General features: G+C 42.7%; 1 protein-coding gene across 3 annotated transcripts in view; it reads left to right on the forward strand.

Moving 5' to 3' along the window:
• Positions 1-19,429, forward strand: part of LOC143017857 (uncharacterized) — a 277,362-nt gene extending 257,933 nt beyond the window's left edge. For all 3 annotated transcript variants that reach the window (XM_076172824.1, XM_076172825.1, XM_076172826.1), the window contains 3 exons: positions 10,266-10,433; positions 13,072-13,281; positions 13,784-19,429. In XM_076172824.1, coding sequence (XP_076028939.1) covers positions 10,266-10,433; positions 13,072-13,281; positions 13,784-17,167 — 3,762 coding nt within the window. In that variant the 3' untranslated portion in view covers positions 17,168-19,429. The remainder of the gene's footprint in view (positions 1-10,265; positions 10,434-13,071; positions 13,282-13,783) is intronic.
• The last annotated feature ends 697 nt before the right edge of the window (positions 19,430-20,126 follow it).

The following is a 20,126-nucleotide window of genomic DNA, read 5'->3' on the forward strand; positions in this document are numbered from 1 at the left end:
CTGGTGTCATCAGCGTGATGACGTCATGTCGGTCGTGTTACCGATGTTGCCCGTGTTCGGGTCAGGTTCTGTCTCTCTCCTGCTCTTGCAGGAACGACAAAAGTCAGGCGAGTTGCTTGGAAGGTTGGTATGTTTATGTCCTGTGCAATGGAGCACGACCGTCGTGGACAAAAGTTCGTTCCCTCTTCTGACCAACGTACGGAAGTTGTTCCATGTGAAGAGAGTTTTTCAAGATGAAGTGGCGAGTTTCTCTCAAAGTAAAAGAATGACTAACTCTGAAGACTGAATGTTTCTCTCGGTTGTCTGGTGTGAAGTTTTCTTTCGCTGAATGAAATCGTCCTGCGTTAGCCATGATCAAATTTTTGGATTTAAGGCACGTTGTCGTTTGTTTATTTGTCTGTTTTCTAAAAGAAACTAAACGATATTCTCATATCGAGCGGTGGACCGCGTAATGAGAAACGTCGAATTCTTGGAACTTCGGACAGTCCACAAGTAACGATCTACGTGATTCAGTCGAGTATTTCCTGAAAAATGTTAACTTTTCATAGAAAGATTACTGATTTTCTTATTTCATTCAGTTGCCATTCTGAACTGCAGCAGTATATTTGTGGGACATTTAACCCGCGGAAATTTGAGTCACAGACATTTGAGTTTTTTTTTTAAATACTACTGATATTTTGAGCTACAATTGAATAGGGCAACGCAAATTATGATGTGGACATTTGGGCCAAAAATAATTCGGCTATGGACATTTGGGCTGTTAGTATGAATACTGTGTTTTACATCCCTTGACTTCATCCAGCCCTGAAGTAACTGAAATTGCTCTCTGTATGTCCGGCTCAGTCGAGGAGAGCCCAGGTTGAGCTAGAAGGGTTGCTTGTACATCAGAAACGGGTTTGCTCAAACCAAGGTCTCATGGGAATATGATTGATAATTTCTGGAATGTCCAGGTGCTGTGCAATCCAGAACACAGCACAGACGTGTTGAGTCAAATGCAGCCATTGGAAATGAGTTGCGCTGTGTTGAGATACTTAAATGGAAAGGAATCTTCGGAGGCACTCTCCTGTACACCTTCTGCAGGAAGTCTCAACGAAGAAACCAGAACGTTCAGCCGGTTTCTAATATTTGTCGACAATATTATGATATTTTTTCCTGGTAATGGATTTTTTTAATATCTGAATTGTCTAATAACCATCAAACACTTTTGTAACATTAGTAGGCGTGCAGTGAACAAAAATCCATCGATTAACACAAAGGGGTAAATATAAGATTGTCTTTGAATTCTGGAATCCGACCGCATGATCTACACCAGGGAACCACTAAACGTAAAAATTCCTACAAAACTCTGAGGAACTGGAACCTCTTGGACTTAAAGGAGAATGGGCACCGATCTTAGATAGGGAAACTGGATCTTTGGAGCCATTGTGGGTCCTGAGGATGAAGATCGCCTCGTCATCACTACCCAAGCTGCCCTGATACTTCGGCCCGTGTTGAACACTGGTTTTATGGATGAGATATTCAAGGCTTACCTCGTACAGTTCATTCAACTTCATGTAATTCATGAACAGGTGGTAAGACAGGCCACTCCTCATTTTTTTTTAATGAAGAGAACAAAACTCATCTAAATGATATGCTTATGCTTGATGCTATTAAAAATAAAACCCGTGCTAGAATGATATCTACAGATAAACTGTCGCCATGTGACTCTTCATTTTAAATCAGTTTCATTGACTGTTGTTCAGGAGGTCTTCCCAGATGTCTCTTTCCTCTACCGAATCGAATGCCCCTGTCGAACTCTGCTCTCGCCAACTGGAGGCACGTGCATTTGTCTCAAACCCTGATGTCAAATTTGCCTGTATCCACTTCAAGGAACTATCAGCAAAAGAGATACTGAACCCCGAGACAAGAGCTTGGTACGAAATTATCAATTCATTGGAAAGCTGCTGTGCGACGAGGTGGGAGGCGTATGTGTGTAAATGGCTCCTGAGATGTGGAATGGGTAGCAAGTGGCAGCCGAGACTCATAAACGGAAAATAAGCCAGGAAAAAAAAGTTAGGGAAAAAAAGTCACAATTTCGGCAAAAGAACGTTAGGTTAGGTTAGGTTATGCTAGGTTAGGTTAGATTAAGTTAGGTTAGGTTAGATCATGTTAGGTTAGGTTAGGTTACGTCAAGCTAGGTTAGGTTAGGTTATGCTAGGTTAGGTTAGGTTAAGTTAGGTTAGGTTAGGTAAAGTTAGGTTAGGTTAGATCATGTTAGGTTAGGTCAAGCTAGGTTAGGTTAGGTTAAGTTAGGTTAGGTTAGGTAAAGTTAGGTTAGGTTAGATCATGTTAGGTTAGGTCAAGCTAGGTTAGGTTAGGTTAAGTTAGGTTATGCTAGGTTAGGCTAGGTCTGGTCATGTTAGGACTTTTTCTCCTGAAACTTTTACATTATGACTTTCCTTTCCCTCAATTCTTGAATCCAAGACTTACCACGCGCCGACGATTGAACAGGCTGACAATTGAGGAACATCCTCACGCCAGTGATCTTGATGAAGCATGTTATAAAATGTTGTTGGGTGTTATCATCCCAGAATGCTTTCGTTTCTTTGTACCATCCTATGATTTTCTTTTTCTTACGTTAATATGAACCCTCTACCAAGAATTTTTAGCCATTGGCTAATGTGTATAGTAATATCTATAATAGTTTTGATTTGACATTCGTTGTGTGTAGGGGGGAGGGAGGCCTTATGTTAAGAAATGCAAAAGCATAAGGCATATATTGTTTTAATGCCTGCCAAAGGTACTCTGTGCTATAGTTTCCAAGCCTGACCGCTCTGTCCTTCGTAGTCGTTCGAACGAGCCCTAACAACTGTGGAACCCTCCGTTCAAACCCGACAGCTTCACAAACAATTGCTGTAAAAATCTTGTTTACATAAATGATGAAGAGCCCAAGACCAGATCGGGGTCACCTTGACAGCAGACCAGACATCGTCGGTGTGGACAAGAGGGATAAACATGGGTCGAGGCGATCTGTTGGGGGGGATGGGAGGTTTGGGGAGAGGAAGGAAGGAGGAGGGAGTTGGGGAGTAGGGGTGATAGCGAGGGGAGGAAGTCTTATCCCTCTCCTCCGACTCCTCAACTCCTCACCTCAGAAGACCACGACAGCCCCACCACCTCCGACGTTCATGGAAATACCTCAGATGCAGAGTTGCCGCATCAGTGAGATGCCACATTTGCTGCAACGCTCGAAGCATTTGATGAATGAAATATCGACCGGAATTCTAGCTAAGAGAGAGTGACCTCGAGCATTCTCGAGCACTTGAACACCGGGGTTTACTTTATACATTTTCTTCTGGTTGGCGCCAGACGATTTTATTCCACTGAAGAGCGTCTGCGTAGGGTCTTGCTCCATCAAGACCTTCAGCTTAGCACCTTTTCCAAGCCAAACAAAACCGTCTGACGTTACCTGAAAAAAATGTACACACACACACACACACACACACACACACACACACACACACACACAGACACACACACACACACACACACACACACATATATATATATATATATATATATATATATATATATATATATATATATATATATATATAAACATATATACCAAAGGTCTATTCCCCTTTGCAAGGGAGGTAACCAACTAAGGCACGCACTCCCACCACTAGTTCATATATTCGTATATATATATATATATATATATATATATATATATATATATATATATATATATATATATATATATATATATATATATATACATACATATCCTTGTATATCGACTTCCTGCTCCACCAGAATAAAATAATTGAAGTACGCCGCTATGGAGAATGACGATTCGCCATACACCGACGACACTTATTCAACCAACCGTGGGTGTGGGGGAAGAGGAGCACATTCGGGACAGAACAGTCTTTTATAACCAGCACCAACTATATGGAGTTTGTCACAGTGTCAAAAGTAGTGTGTGTGGGGGGGCGGTGGGGAGAGGTGTAATAAACGTGGTAAAACTGTCACAGTCACTAGATCCAATGCGTGAGGACACAGTGTTGAAATGTCTGTTCCCTTCTTGGGGATGGTATCCAGGGAAGTTCATTCTTGGTCTCAGTGGTCATCTGAAGCCATCAAGACATTCCTGGCGACCAAGGTCAGGAGTCAATTGTACTGTCTCACGCAAAAGTCTCTTCATTCCTTCCATACCGGGTGACACTTTCCACTTTTTATCATTCTTAATCCCGCAAGGATACTTCAGTCATCTCCGTAGTACCCATTCCGTAATGAAAGGAAGTAAACTCACTCTCTTTGTCGAAAATCTCCTTAGAACTTGGAAATCCCAATATTTGGAACCTTTTTTTTTTTTTTTTTTTTTTAAACCATAAATTATTCTGGTATCTGGATTTTCTAGATTTCGGGAGTTTTTGTTCCGAATTTTGGAAATATCCGAATTCTGGATGTTTCTAATGGAAAGAAGTATTTGCATTCTTTCCTTCCTCAACTTAGACATTCACAATTGGCAGATTAATTCGCATCTAATACCAGATGAACCAGCACACACTAGCAACCAAATACTCGTAATTGCGTAACTAAAAAAAAAAAAAAAAAGGAGAGAATAAGAAAAAAAGGCAACATCCAATTGATAAGTTGCCTACAAGGTGTCGGGTCCAGCAACATTGTCTTCTATTCTGTTCTATTCATCACCCTGAAAATAGAGCAGTGGCAACTTTTTTGTTGTCGTGATTGGAAAGTTGCCTCATGTTCTATTTCCCGAGTGAACACAAAGTACTCAGACCTTTTTAGTCGGCCGATTATTTGATCACGCAAATGTGCTGGAAATCGCAATTGGACCTGACACCTATTCCAGGCAACTTTTTAGTTGATCAAACTAAACATTTGGTCTAACTTGACAAATATTCATTAATGTTGGAAAACATGACACCAGCAACGCACCAAGAACTGACCCAATATTTTTTAAGGAAGTAAAGAAAAGCATTTTTTTTTTTAATCATTGAAATTTTCTATCTTGGTCGGCTACATTCAGAAAGACCAGAAAGCAGACGACACACAATTGAAGCCTTACAAGACAAACTCCTGTCTTAGAAACATGATAGAAAAAACATTAGAGATGCCGTTAAACAATACTGTAAGAAACTGATCAACTTAAGAGATAGCACAATTTCTTACGTTCTTGTGCAACTAACCTGCCCGAATTTTTTACTATGGTCACCTCAATTACGATAAAGAAAAACGGAGCTTAATATAATTGGATGGGGGGGGGAGAATTGATACTGTCCAGCATAAGAGACTACTAACTAGTTTTGCGTGGAATCAGAGGAGGGAGTTGTAAGTTTGTGATTCCCCGATTTTTTGCTGATGTTGTGCTTGTTCTTGGTGTTGCGCATGTTCCTCTTTCATTTCCTCCTCTTCCTCCTCCTCTTCTTCTCGTCGCTAAGACCATAAGAACATAACAATGGAAGAGACTGCAAGAGACAATAAGGCCCACAATGTTGCTCTTCTTATTTTTCATTCTTCTTTTTCTTCTCGCTGCTGTTTCCTTGTTTCTCCTTTTCATTTTCTTTTTTTTTTCTTGTGTCCTTTTCGCTTTCTCGTTTTCTTTTTCTTCTTCTTCTTCTTCTTCTTCTTCTTCTTTTTCTTCATCTTCTTCTTCTTCTTCTTCTTCTTCTTCTTCCTCTTCTTCTTCTTTCTCTTCTTCTTCTTCCTCTTCTTCTTCATCTTCTTCTTCTTCTTCTTCCTCGTCTTCTTCCTCTTCTTCTTCTTCTTCTTCTTCTTCCTCGTCTTCTTCCTCTTCTTCTTCTTCTTCTTCTTCTTCTTCTTCTTCTTCTTCTTCTTCTTCTTCTTCTTCTTCTTCTTCTTCTCTCTTCTTTTTCTTCTTCTCCTTCTTTCTTCTTCTTCTTTTTCTTCTTCCTCTTCTTCTTCTTCTTCTTCTTCTCCTTCTCCTCATTATTCCTCCTCTCTCTGCTCAATTTGTTTACCTCCTCCTAACTCCACCATCTCTTCTATCTTCTATTCCCCCTTCTCCTCCTTGTCCTCCTTTTTCTCCCTCTTCCTCCCGCTTTATTTCCTTTCCCTTTTTTATTCCTTCCTCTTCTTCTTTATCTTCTTCTGTCTCCTCCTATTCCTCCTATAGTTTCATCTTCTCTTTAAAACAACTCTGCTTGTCGCAACTGGTGATTACTAACAAGCGTAGTAGTCTGCTGTGAAGGTCAGCTACAGGTTCATTGATAATTATCGAAGAATCTCCTCAAAATTCTACATCCCGATGGAATCAGTAGTCCATTGCGTACTCCCTATAATCTTTCCCTATGCTAACAATTAAGTGACACGAAGGAAGAGGCAATGCAGACAAACGTCAACAGAAACAGAAAGGACATATTTGGAAGTAATAGCCCAAAGTCGTCGCGGTATACGTGCCCAGTCGCTGGTTGTTTCCATTATCGATAATGCCGCGACGGTGGACAATGAAATGATTAAAATGATTGAAAAAAAAAATATATATATATATATATATATATATATATATATACATATATATATATATATATACATATATATATATATATATATATATTGGAAATGTGTATTACATAAGACTAACAAAAAAAATGCAGGATAATTCGTATAAGAATGCAAAGTCACTGGTACTGATATGTTCGACTCTGACGTCATCACATTGAACGCTAAAGAAAAATGAAAAAAAAACACGAGATTTTTTTTAATAGAGAAATAAAAAAACGCAGGGACAAATATAAAAGAAGACAAAAAAGAGAGAGAGAAATGTACAAACAATAATGTAAAAATAAAAATGCGTGGATGATGATAAGGTGCTCGCCTTCAAATGGAATTCCCCGCCAAAATAGGCGAAGTCGAACGTTTACCGGACTTACGACCTCCTATATCGAGAGATGGCATTTTACGACGTGTCCTGCGACGTCTTAGGCTGTGGAGTGGTGGTTGGGAAGGTAAGGGAGGTCGGTGATAGCAATAGGATCGGGGCGTGGGATTTATGGAGTTTGTAATAGGATACTGAGGGTAGAGGGTGGGAGAAGGAGGGAGGAGGTGGGGGACTCTCATAGCCCCTATTCCCCAATCGATCAAAACCCCTTCAGTTGCATTAGATCGCCTCCCGCCCTTAGCCAGAAATAATATATGTATACAAAGTACGTTAGTATAGTAAAGGAATTAGCCACATCTGCAGTCTCTCTCTCTCTCTCTCTCTCTCTCTCTCTCTCTCTCTCTCTCTCTCTCTCTCTCTCTCTCTCTCTCTCTCTCTCTCTCTCTCTCTCTCTCTCTCTCTCTCTCTCTCTCTCTCTCTCTCTCTCTCTCTCTCTCTCTCTTTCCTCCTCGTTTTCTTTTTTTTCTCCCGTTCTCCCTTTCTTCCTATCTCCCTTTTTCCCTATCTTTCTTTCTATAACCTTTCCTTTGTCCTTCTTTTTCTCCTCCTCTCTGTTTCTCTTTTTTTTCCTATTATCTTTTTTCATCTCCTCCCTTTCCATCTCCCTTTTTTTTCCTTCCTTTCTTCCTTTCCTTTTGTCCTTCCTTCCTCTCTTTCTTTCTTCTCTTTTCCATCCGTTATGACGGTATCTTGGAAGCGCTGGCCTTGGCCACCCACCACAAATGATGTCATTCCTTCATAACCATCATCACCATCACCACCATCATCATCACCACCATCATTATCGCCACCAGCACAACCATTATCACATCCACTACCACTACCACCACAACAAGAACAACAATGATAATACAATATAAGCTGTAGGTGGTCTACAAATAATTTCCACTGCATCCAATACATTCCTTTACTGGTGTAAAAAATATCCATTCCACGAATTCAAAGACGTCTATTAAATGGAATCAAAGCATAACAGAATAGCCAATCTGCACACGAGTTTTTATATCATAAATTTTACGAGAGTAGTAGTCTTGCCTGCGTAAATTCGTTTTCTTTTATCAGTGAAGCTAAAATAAGAGAGAACGTGTACTTTAATGCTGGGGGCCTGCGGTAGGTGGCAGCACTGCGAAATCAAGTCGTGAGCATCTTGGAGGAACTAGTGGGTGCAGTCACGAAGAGAACCAGGAATAAATGAAGCGAGAAGAGCAAAAAGTAATAATTCCATATTTCCAAAAGAAAAAAGTTATTGCAGATAGAATAAAAGCTGCGTAAGGCAGAGTATTTTTTTCATTCCATGCAGATATGCTCGTGAGTGGTATGCAGTATAAAAGAAAGGAGTCTTCTGCAAAATTATGTAACACCTTTACGTGTCATAATACATGTACACATATATACATTCAAGTAATATACCTCAGTTTACATTCACGTCCGCATATAAAATCTAATCCGATGTATATCCGCACAGAGTGGCTAAATCTTAAACCAGTAACCACAGTGAGGTGAATGAGATTAGGGATGGTGAAAGCAGGTAGAACAAATGTTGTGTTCTGAATCACTCTCCAATCCCAAATAACCCGTCCACTTTCCCATCGTCTGTGCCTTGTGCTCCCCCCTCCCCTTGGGATCTACAGCAATTGAAACGCATCCTTATGTCCAAAGCATCGCTACGTTCCTCCTAGTTGTTACATGCCAAGCCAATCACATCACATCCCACCTACTCGCTCTCTCCACTTCAGTCCGTTCTCCCAAATTTCGTTTTACCTTTCCTCCTTCATTCCTATCTTTTTAACTTAGTTTTCCTCACCACCGTGCGCTCATACATACTTACACTGCACTACGAAATTACCTTTCAACTATCCATCCACCTATCAGTCCTTCTCATTACCTGTTTAGCCACGACCAAACCTCACCTATACAAAGTAGATAACCTAACGACCCACAAGAGACTTTCGACCTCCTTTGTTATCTGGCACCCAGGGGAGGGGAAGGGGGTGAGAACAGAGCGGGGGGGGGGGAGATTATACATTCCCTATGGGACTGCAACGGTTTTGCTCATAGTCCCTGAAAGGATGAACGCTTCGATATCCTACTGAGGCCAAGGTGCTCCCCTGAGCTGAGTGAAATTGTCTGGCTATTTCACAGCGGGTTTCAATGGGTTACGCGAGAGTCAAGCCGTAACGGTTATTTGAAGGTGATTACCTATGGGATCCTCTGGGGTCAATAGATTCGTCTGTACATGTTTGTTATTCTTTACATCAAGGTTTAGTCGGATATAACAAAGTTTTAAGACGTTTATCAATAACAAATCTCTCTAGTGTCCACGCGGTGTACTTCAAATCGCTCGGTCGCTCACTCGCGCATGTGTGTGTATTTACCTAGTCGTATCTTACGGGAAGGGGAGCTACATTCGTGTGTGCGTGCGTGCGTACGTGCGTGCGTGTGTGTGTATCCACGAAGACGTTCCACATGACGAAATATTCACCTGAGTGCTGAGCCAGTGCACCAAGGAAGGAGTTCACACCGACCCTTGTCCGAGGAGGAAGAATTAGCTATTTTAAACCTTTCAACACGAAAACCTCGCTGAAAGGGGACGCAGGAGGTGCTAAATAGACTGACAGGGCGATGGACGTTAATCAAAAGATGCTAGATGGATGCAGGAAACACGGCCGGGGTGAAAGGACGGGTTGGGCAAGGTCCACCTTCAGGGATGATGTTTATCAACAAAGAAATGTCAAAGAGCCAAGGACGTACTTGTGCAGCTGTTCGCGCCCGATTCCGTGAGAGTCGAATTTCGTATACGTGTGTATGCAGGTTCTTTGACACTTGCCGACGTCAAAAAGTCTCGGTGTCTGGTGGCAACAAAGGCGTAGAAGAAAACTGTCGCACTGTAATTCATCGCGAAGGATCAAGCGGGTTCTTTGTTTACGTCAGGTTACCGAGACTGTCAATGACGGAAGCTTTTTCAGCCATATGCGAATTAAATTTTTTTATGACAGCAATACATGTCAGAAAAACACCGGAAGACTTGTTTTCGCAGTTGTGCGCATGCGTAAATAATGCCTATGGGCGCATGCAAAGTACCAGGTCGCCCCCACCATCGTCTCGCAGAACAGGTGATGGGGTTGCTGATGACGTAGTTGATGACGTCACATATACAAATCATATCGAACTACATAGGATCACTGAAGAGGCATTTGTTTATCTATACACCTTTTTCCTGACTAGTTCCTCTTTTTTTTCCTGAGGAAAAACAAGACACCTGCTATTGTGCACTATTCCGATCATTTATGAATAGAGTCAAACACAATATGCATCATAGTATCAACACAACCTTAACCCCGTCTTTTCTTTCTTGCAGGAGGCCAAGGACCACATCGAGGGCAAGCAGGACCTTCGGGCCCTGGTGGCGGAGCGCCAGGAGGGCGGCTGGGAGATCGCCAAGCCGGAGAAGAGGGTGACACACGAATCCACCCGACACTGGGGAACTGTCGACACTGAAGATATTCGTGAGCTCAGCCGCGTACAGGTAACGAGAAAGTCTTTAGTCACCGAAGACTCATGCTTCTGTACTTGAGGACAAAATCGCTCCTTAGAGGTAGTCGTAGATATAGTAAAGGAGAGACAGCGGAAGGAAGGGATGGTGAAAATCAAAAGTTACCAGGATCCTATACTTTAAGCGGACATTAGTTTACAGTCATAAGAGAAGGCTGTGTAGTTCATTGTTAGCAGGAATGTCAATAAAGTTCCTAAAATATTGACTGCATAGAGCTAGGAGGCAAAAATCTTCATATGTGCTGAAGAACTTTCCCCTGAGATAAAGAAAAGATTGAGGAACTCTCCTCTGGGAGGTGGGAAGGGACGAAGAATAAAACCGTAGGGTTGGCTAGAGACACTAGGAACTTCCATGTGGAAGGCTCGGGAAGTGAAATGGCAGATACCCTGTGCGAGAAGAAAGCTGACAAATAAAAGAAGAGTTGTAGGAGAGAGGGCAAAACGCAGAATATGGGATCCAATATATTTGACGTTTCGCCCTGCTGGGCAAAACGTCAAATATATTGGATCCCATACTCTGCGTTTGGCCTCTCTCCTACAGTGCTGTTGCAGTTGTTGCTGCTTTTACTCAAAAGAAGAGTTACGCGTAACTCCCATGTAGGAACATGAAGGGAAAGAGGAATCATCCCAAGGGACGAGGGGAGCGAGGGAAAGGCTCCCTGAGGGCAAATGTTGAGAGCAAGAAACTCCCCTGAGGTACGAGAGACAGGAAGGGTTTTTGGGCTTCTGAATATATTCCTACAGGTAATCTTAAGGGGGGAGGGGAAAGCCTTTGGTGTATGTATATATGTGTGTATGTATGTATGTATGTATGTATGTATGTATGTATGTATGTATGTATGTATGTATGTATGTATGTATGTATGTATGTATGTATGTATGTATGTATGTATGTATGTATGTATGTAACTTTAATACTTGACGCCTTCCGGGATTACCCTCGACTGCCGGGAATCGTGGTCTGTCGTCTCTGCATTCGGGTTTTATTCTCTAGATTAGTTACGATATTTCTCCTGTTTCCTCAGTTACGATGCTTTCCCTCGCGATGATAAAATTGTGGTTACATGGGCCGGTACTTAATACATTAAGAACCGTAAGACAAAGAAGCAAACTCCTAACAGAGAGAGAAAGTAAAACATAATGACAATTTACATGTGGCATCAAGGCGTAGGGCTACGTGACCGATGGTACTCCTAGGTTTTGTACATTCATTCTAGGTAGGGGTACAAGGTTATAAATTGATAACTAGGAATGGGTTTCCACATCTCAAAGGCCTGATACGAAAATTTATGGAATTCTAATATATGTCTGTATATAGGTGCTAAATATGATAGTGGCGTCACTATCTCCCGTTGATAGGCACGAAAATTGCCTTATTTCTATCTATCTATATACGAATAGGCTTCTCCTCCCCCCCTTATAAGGGCGTTAGCCATCCATGGTATACACCCAATCCCACCCATCCCATTTCCATTTCTCACCCATTTCCATTTCATCTTAGCTCTCAACTCCTATGACGACAATAACTACCATTCCCGAAATACAGAAATAGAATTGCTAAATAATAATTCAAATTTAAGGTAGGGTTAGTGAATTTTCTAAAAAGAAAATGTATATCTCTTGTTTTTATACATTCTTTGCGCGAGAATATCGGCTCGAGGTGGTGACGTCATTGCTGTAAGCTTGGTGTCCCGTCTATGCTCTTCCGTCGAAAAACCATGTAAGGACTTACGGACATTTTCACATGAACATGTTATCACCAAGCCACGCCTACGCTCACAGGCACCGTTCCCTCACACGGGCATGACAACATATTAATTTGATTGTGCCATTCTCTTCTCCGAAGTCTGCACCTGTGATAGCTCCGAGGATGTTAGAGCCTGGGTTACATTACTACTTGATAATCTGTTACATGTACGCGACTCCAACTATTTTTGTCTGGTGTCTGTATGCGTACGTATGTGTGTGTGTGTGGGATGCATCTGTTATTTAGTATAAGGCCTAGTTTACTATGATGTTGGTGTATGTCGTTAGTGAGAGGTGTGGTTGTGGACTTAGGTGATGCTACCTTCATTCTTTTAGTAAAGAGCCATTGGGCTAGTCTGTGTATTCTTGTTTGCGTGTGAGCAGTGAATACTCTGTGCATGTAGTGTGTATTTGTGAATGCGGTATCGCTGGAGCAGAATGCAATTTGTAAGTCGGTCTCGTCAGGAGTAACTTTTGGAATATCGTGGATGTACAGGTCGAAGCCACGTAGGCATAGAACAAACTTCTAGAGGCAATGGAATAAAGCACGACTCGAAGTTTTATGCTTTACTTGGACGAACTTCACTGAAATACGTTTGTGTAATTGTTTATTCCATTACTTTATTTTTCTTTCATGAATCTGACCTGGATATACGCTAAAAGGTCTCCTAATGGAATGTTTTGTCATTGTAGTCCATGTCAATTATTGTCGATAGATCCGAGGTCAGGTAAACAGAATATATAGGCTCGAAGCTCAATAGAGTCTATATGTGATAGTTCTAAAGTATTTGGCCTTCAATTCTGATAAATTCTAAATTATTACCTCATGTCGGTGGACGGAATATTCATCTTGGTGTCACCCTTAGGACGGTCACGTGGTAACGGAGACGGAGCGAACGACCCAGCACGAGCAGTTCCACAACGAATCTAATCCTGACGACGGCTCGTCCATGAGCGACGGGTCTGTTCACGAAGAAATCAAAGAAACTTCACACAACATCGTTCACACGAAGGACGAGGACTTTGTCGAGTACTACGCCGTCCCTAAAGGCGCCACTCTTGCAGAAGGAGTAAAGGTAAGAAGAAAATCAGTGAAAAGGTGTTTGTTATGCTATAATGACACATAGAGTAACTTGCACATATAGTATGAGCACATTTTGCAGTAAAATTATTATTCCTGTCAAGTTGTTTACTTCGTTAAACTTTTTGGGGTATGACCATTGCAATACATCTTCGGATGGGAATCTTGGGGAGGTGAAAATATTGTACCAGTTTTACAACTCCCCTCCCACCTTTACCATCATATAAAGCGAGTAATACAAAAGGGGAGTGGGAAAGATGTGTGTGGTTGTAGACGCAAGGATGATAGAAAGATGGGGGAGGGAAATGAAAAGGAGGGTCGATGGTGATGCCTTATTTCCGGGACTGGTAATGAGGGGTGTATCTTAAAAATGTTACTATTAAATGCATGAGCTGCATTAGAAATTCCTCCTGCTTTGCTTGAAAGGTTTCCCCATGCTAGTAGTAGAGCATTATCGCCCCCAGATTTGTTTTGCTAATTTTTTCTTCTCCCGGCAGATTGGTGAGGGGATGCATGTTGTGAGCGAAGATTTCCAGGAGAACCGAGAGGGAGAGGCGGACAACCTCGACTCTTTGTCGGAGCGAGTCCGCCAAGCAAGGCGCCTGGGCTACAAGAGGCCACCAGAGAACCCTGAGCGCAAGGACGCCATTACGAAGAAGCCCCTTGACTACGAAGAAGAGGAAGAGACGCGGAAAAAGGAGACGAACAGGTGGCTGGAGCACCACTTCGGCAGCGAGTCGGGGAGGTCGAAGAGTTCGCATGAGGACGAAGATGATATTCGCTCGGGAGGAAACATAATCAACATCACCATGTCTCCGAGGCCTTCGTCGCCTGTTGACGAGCCTGATTCAGCCAACAGACCACTTCGTAAATGGCAAGCGACGTCACCACTCGCATCATCTCCCTCCAAAGCTCCCCCTCCACCACCTCCACCTAAACCGTACAACAACAGCATCCCCAGCCCTCCCCCACCTCCCCCTGTGCACGAGGCCGACGACGAAGATGATGGGCAGGATGCCTTTATTGTTTCTGCCAAAGCCAAGCTGCGGTCGACGGGCAGGAAGCTCGAGACACTTGAGAAGAAGACCGAGAATGTGACACAGACCGCCTCCACGGGACTAGGTGGCCCCAGGTACACGGGATTACCCGAAAGGGTCCAGGTTCTCCCTACAGGTCCCGGAGGGACCTTTAATGCCCCTAACCTCCGCTCTCCGACCAATACTTCGGGACCCAGCACCCCGGTGCGAAAGACGATTCAGGAAGACCCTGTCTATAGTAGCAGGTTCCGCTCAGGTAGTCCGACATTAGGTAGCCCCCGATATGAGTCGACGCCTGTCAAAAGCTGGAAACCTAGTGACGATTCACCTCCTGCGACTCCCCCACCTCTCCCCAACACTCCCCCTCCCAACAGCTTTAACGCCACTACGGAGAGCTGTGTTAACAACAGCTCAATGGCGAATAATGTTGGAAGATCCCAGTCATTTAATGTCACAGCTCGGACTTGGGGCAGCCCGGCAGAAATAGCCCCCATCAGGCCATACAGAGAAGAACATCGCCAGATGACAAAACAGTACAAGAGTGAAGAACAGTTAGATTCCGTGGGCAGAGAGACGAGACGGAGTGAGAAGAGATGGCCACCTCCTCCTCGAGAGCGTTCTCCTTCTCCGGAAGAGAACCCTCCTCCTCCTCCCAGGTACAAATCCCCAGTCTCTACCTCCCATTCAACCACTGTAAACAAAAAGTCATCCTCGAAATCTTCGAAGACGTCCGGTGAGCGATGGACCTCGACGACGAACCTGACCAAATCCAACAAGGTAGAATCAAGCACTATGACGTCACAAAAAGAAATGGGGACGCAGACGGGTCACTCGCCTGTTCCGCCACCTCGGACAAAGAGGAAGGTCAAACCGAAGAACACTTACTACTTCGGTCAAGATTCGGACAGTAATAACGTGGATAACATCAAGAGCCTGAGGAAATCAAAGTCCAAAATAATTGAGGAGGTATCCCCAAAACTGGAACGTCGTTTTACGACAACAAAGATTATAACGCCGGTGATCAGCATGTCACCAACGTCTCCAAACGGCTCTGAGTGCGACTCGAGACGGAACTCAAACTTCCAAGAATTCCGGAAGAATTTCAGCAATCGTGTTTCCCATTACCGAAGTATGGACGAACTTAGTCAGAAGGATGAGACACCCAAAAGCTCCTGGACGAACACGATAGATCGCCGTCGTCGACCCATAAGTTCGAAGGAAGCTCAAGTCACCAAAGAATCCACATTTGAGAACGATGCTTCTAGAGCAAAGACCTTGCCAAGGAAAGTGGTTAACGACAGTTTATCCTCTCCCAAGAAAACTTATTATTTCGGGGAAGGTGAACCTAAACCCAGAAGCTCGTCTTCTAGAAATGGGTCTCTCAGCAGCAGCAGGTATGGTGGCAGCCTGATCAATGTATCCATCATAAGTAATAACAACAACGAAGATGTCAACAGTAGTAGCCTGAAGAAGTCATCCCTTAGAAACCATAATTCTTTTTACAACAACGACGACTACAAAAGCCTAAATGAGAACCACAGAAGAAAGCACGAATCTTTCAGAAGTGTGACCGATTCCTACCGGAGCAAGAATGAATCCTTCAGGATCAACAACGAGTCCCGCGGTAGTCTCAACAATTCTTACAAGAACGAAAACGACACCTACTACAGCCTTCGCACCAATTCCAGCAACAGCAGCCTCAACAAGTCTGTGGGCCGGAGCCAGAGCTTTAACACAAAACCGGCCCCACTGACAAACTCACTCAAGAAAATGGCCGAGGCGAAGAACTCGGTCCTGTACAAGTCGACACCTCACATCGCGAAGGACGAGAAGGCTCCTCTACGAAGTCCCAACCTCATCGCCACCATCGCGAGGACGGCCAGTATGAAGGGTGGTAGAGACCAGAATGTGACCGACGATACTTTGAACGGCGAGAGCGTGACTCCTTCGAGATCCCAATCTACCTACAGCCCGAGAAGATCCACGACTCCCCTTGTCAACGGTGACAGCCCTAGGAACACCTCCAAGACCAAAGTCACAGAGGGGGAGGAGGATAAGGATAATCGTACCAAGTTCATGAAGGGTCTCCTGAACACAGCTCCCGAACTCTTCCATTTCATTCATGGTGACGAGGACCTCAGCAAAGAGAAGACTCCCGAAGGGAAGGTCTCTCCCGAATCTCCACCTAGACTAATCCGTCCCTCAGGTTCCCCCGCCTCCCCGCTCTCCCCCAACTCTCCACTCTCCCCTGCCTCTCCAACCTCAAAGGTATTTAACTTTACGAAGATGGAGGACCGCCTCAATCGCTCCAACAGCGCAGCCAGTCGCAATGACTCCATCCGCACTAATCTCTCCAACAACACACAGACACTCAACCGACCCAAATTCAACCTCAAGTCTGGGGGATCCCTCTTGAACAGTTCATCCTTCCGTAATGACAAGAACAGGCCAGATTACTCGACCATTGGCCACTCTCCCTCGAGCAAAACTAACTCCAGCTCCCAGACGCCCTCCATGAGGCGTGAGTCCTCCAGTGCGGGCTACCCCGAGCCCAAGAAGGAGACCACCCGGACGAGTTCCACAAGTAACAACCCCAACAACCACTCGAGCACCGAGAAGACCCGAACTCGTTCTTTGAGGTATATCCCGACTGAGAACGGCGTGGAAAGGATCGACTCGGACGAGACGACGACGTTTACCAAGTCCAAGAAAAAGAATCACGAAGTCATATACCCGAAGAAGACGGACCCCGGCCTGAAATACAGCCTCCAGTCTCACTACCGCCCGCAGCACACTGACAACGGGGGAGTTGTCATTGAGATCAAAGACTGGAACAGCCGTTGATCGTGAAGACGATACTGACGGTGAGATGTGCATTTGTTTTGGCGCAGAAAAAAAAACATCGAACACCAACTTCTGGATTCTCTATTGAATATGTCAAAACAAGATTCGATTTTTTCAACAGATACCTCAATTAGTGGAGTGAGATTTTATCATTACAGAAGAGGAACTTGAGAAGTGTTTTTACATCAGTTTAATATGTCCACGATTATATTTGATACCGGAATATACAAAACGAATAGGCAATGTATATTTTTACTAAAAATGTTGTAATTCAAAATCCGACGAAGAGCCAAGGATGCTGTAGCTTTAGAGATTTTAGTGGTAGTTCTAGTGTTAACTTGCTCTAGTTCATTGATTAGTACGTGTTATAATAGTTGTATAATATAGTTCTAGTGTGCCATTTCTGAATGATATGGCCGACAAATTACTGAACCCTGTGGTGCCAAATGCAATGTCATTGTATAAATTTGAAGCAAATTTCATGAATAACCATTATATATATATATATATATATATATATATATATATATATATATATATATATATATATATATATATATATATATATATATATATATCGGAGTACACAATCATACCGCGACAAGGTAGTGCACCAAAAAGACCCGTCGGCAATCCTCAAGTAAGTGTGGATTAACAGAAATGAAAAACATGTGTTTACTCCTATGATCATAGCAAATACTCAAAAATCGTTGGAATTAAATTACTATACATCAGAAAATTGTATATAGGTGTATGCATTACGCGATGCAATAGAATGAGATCGCTTCATTGATATTTCAAGTGGAAGGGAAAAGGTCCACACGTGTACATACCGACTCTGCGTCATATCGGCTGAGGTTGTAAACAAAAGAAAATTGAAATTGTATAGAAGAGAGGAAAAAACTTCCAAATTAAAAAATCACGGCATGATCTGTGAAGACATAGAATGGAAATGGAGAACGATAGATTGGAATAAAAAAAAGGAAATGAGAGTAAATCGCGAGCTGCCCACTGTATGTCGCGGCACACAGGAAGAATCAGGTGTAGCTCCGTTGACATTGGTATCAAAGGTGCTGGGTTCAAAGACTACGTTGACCGGCGTTTCCCCACGTCCGACTATATGTTCCAATAGGACATGTGGAAGCTAACACTTAACTTCAACGTATAACCACACTTAAATTAATTTGGGTTATGTATTTTTTCGAATATTCCTTTGTAACTAACATGCTGTATTCAATCAACCCCCTCCCTCCCACTCTCATTAACAGCCCCTATTACTAAATTACATCCCATTCTCATCTCACCAGGTCTTCCATTTTTGTTCTAATATTTGTAATATTCAATGAGAAATGCTGACAGTGTAGTCAACGCTGCAATATACATTTTCAATTGCAGCTCACCGTGCTATTTCAAAATATGCCCTATGGCTAATGTAATTTTAGGGTCATTATGTGCCACTAAGTCATTACATGCAATATCAAAGGCTTTTTGTCTTTGTAGTATAATGCGTTTACAGTATATAGATTATGATTCTGTATGCCTAATCATGGCTGACTGTCTAAACTGAACAGTGTTGTCGTTGCGCCTCTCTAAAGCCCCGCCCTTGCCGCGCGCATTTGGCAGACCACTCGCTGCAGGTCGATTGGAAGCCTTGTCCTACAGTTATGTAAATCGTTTACATTTCTCAAATATATTTTTCAAACATACAAGCTGTTTAAACTTGACGAATGATTAATTGTTCAGTGCAAAAATGAACCTATATAAATCCCACCCCAACATGATTATGGATTATTTAGCGTTTAGCAAGGAAACATGGCGTCCGTCAGAGACCGTTGACTCTGACTTGCTTCACCCTTCCAGAGAAGGAACGGTCCCGTAGCATAATTGTGATAACAAGTAACATGACTCCTGGACAACGTGGTCTTTGTTGCGGTGGCAGTAACCCAATATATATCTTAACCTCTTACCTAACCATGATCAATCGATGTATGTCATAAGAACCTGAATTCGATGCTTCGAGACAAATGTGCCATACTTAATAAACACCACATCAGCCCTCCTTGTTCATAACGCCAATGACCATCCTAACAATATGCGAAGATGAATATCGAATTCTCATTGTAAGTATCATAACGATGTAATACCCTTTAAAAGTTATTTAATCCAGATATTATGCAATTCCGCCCATGATTAGAATAGATTTTTTTTCGTAACTACTGCCAGGGGAGAAAATCCCCTGATTTTTTCTGTAATAAATTCTATTACAAACTAATGTTTTCTTACCTTTTGAGTCACTGACCAACTGATATGATATACATTTACTGTATATTGTTTTTGGTGGCCCTTTTGTTCCCTTGAGATGAGCCCAAGTCGTGTGTGTAAGTCTTAGACTTGGTTATCTATTTTATTTTCTGGATGTGCAAGATACACGCCGTACACAGACTAAATATGGTAAACTATATTTAAATATTAAACCTACTTAATGCCACTCATGGATCATAATGTTTTATATATATATATATATATATATATATATATATATATATATATATATATATATGTGTGTGTGTGTGTGTGTGTGTGTGTGTGTGTGTGTGTGTGTGTGTGTGTGTGTGTGTGTGTGTGTGTGTGTGTGTGTGTGTGTGTGTGTGTGTGTGGTTGTGTGTGTGTGTGTGTGTGTGTGTGTGTGTGTGTGGGTGGGGGTGGGTGGGTGTGGGTGTGGGTGTGGGTGTGGGTGTGGGTGTGTATTTACCTAGTATCTTATGGAGAGGGGACCTATGCTCGTAGTGTCCCGTATTCTTTATTTTCTTGACCTTTCTTATATCCTTCACTTTTTGTAGGGACCACATCACTGATGCATATTACAGGACAGATCAGGGTTTTGATTAATTTTTTCATCATCTCTTTATTTACATCATGAAAATTCACTTTAATTTTCTACAGCAATCAATCTATACAT

The sequence above is a fragment of the Oratosquilla oratoria genome, chromosome 33 (assembly GCF_046742065.1).
Source record: "Oratosquilla oratoria isolate Oo_2021 chromosome 33, ASM4674206v1, whole genome shotgun sequence".
In the NCBI taxonomy this organism is placed as follows: domain Eukaryota; kingdom Metazoa; phylum Arthropoda; class Malacostraca; order Stomatopoda; family Squillidae; genus Oratosquilla; species Oratosquilla oratoria.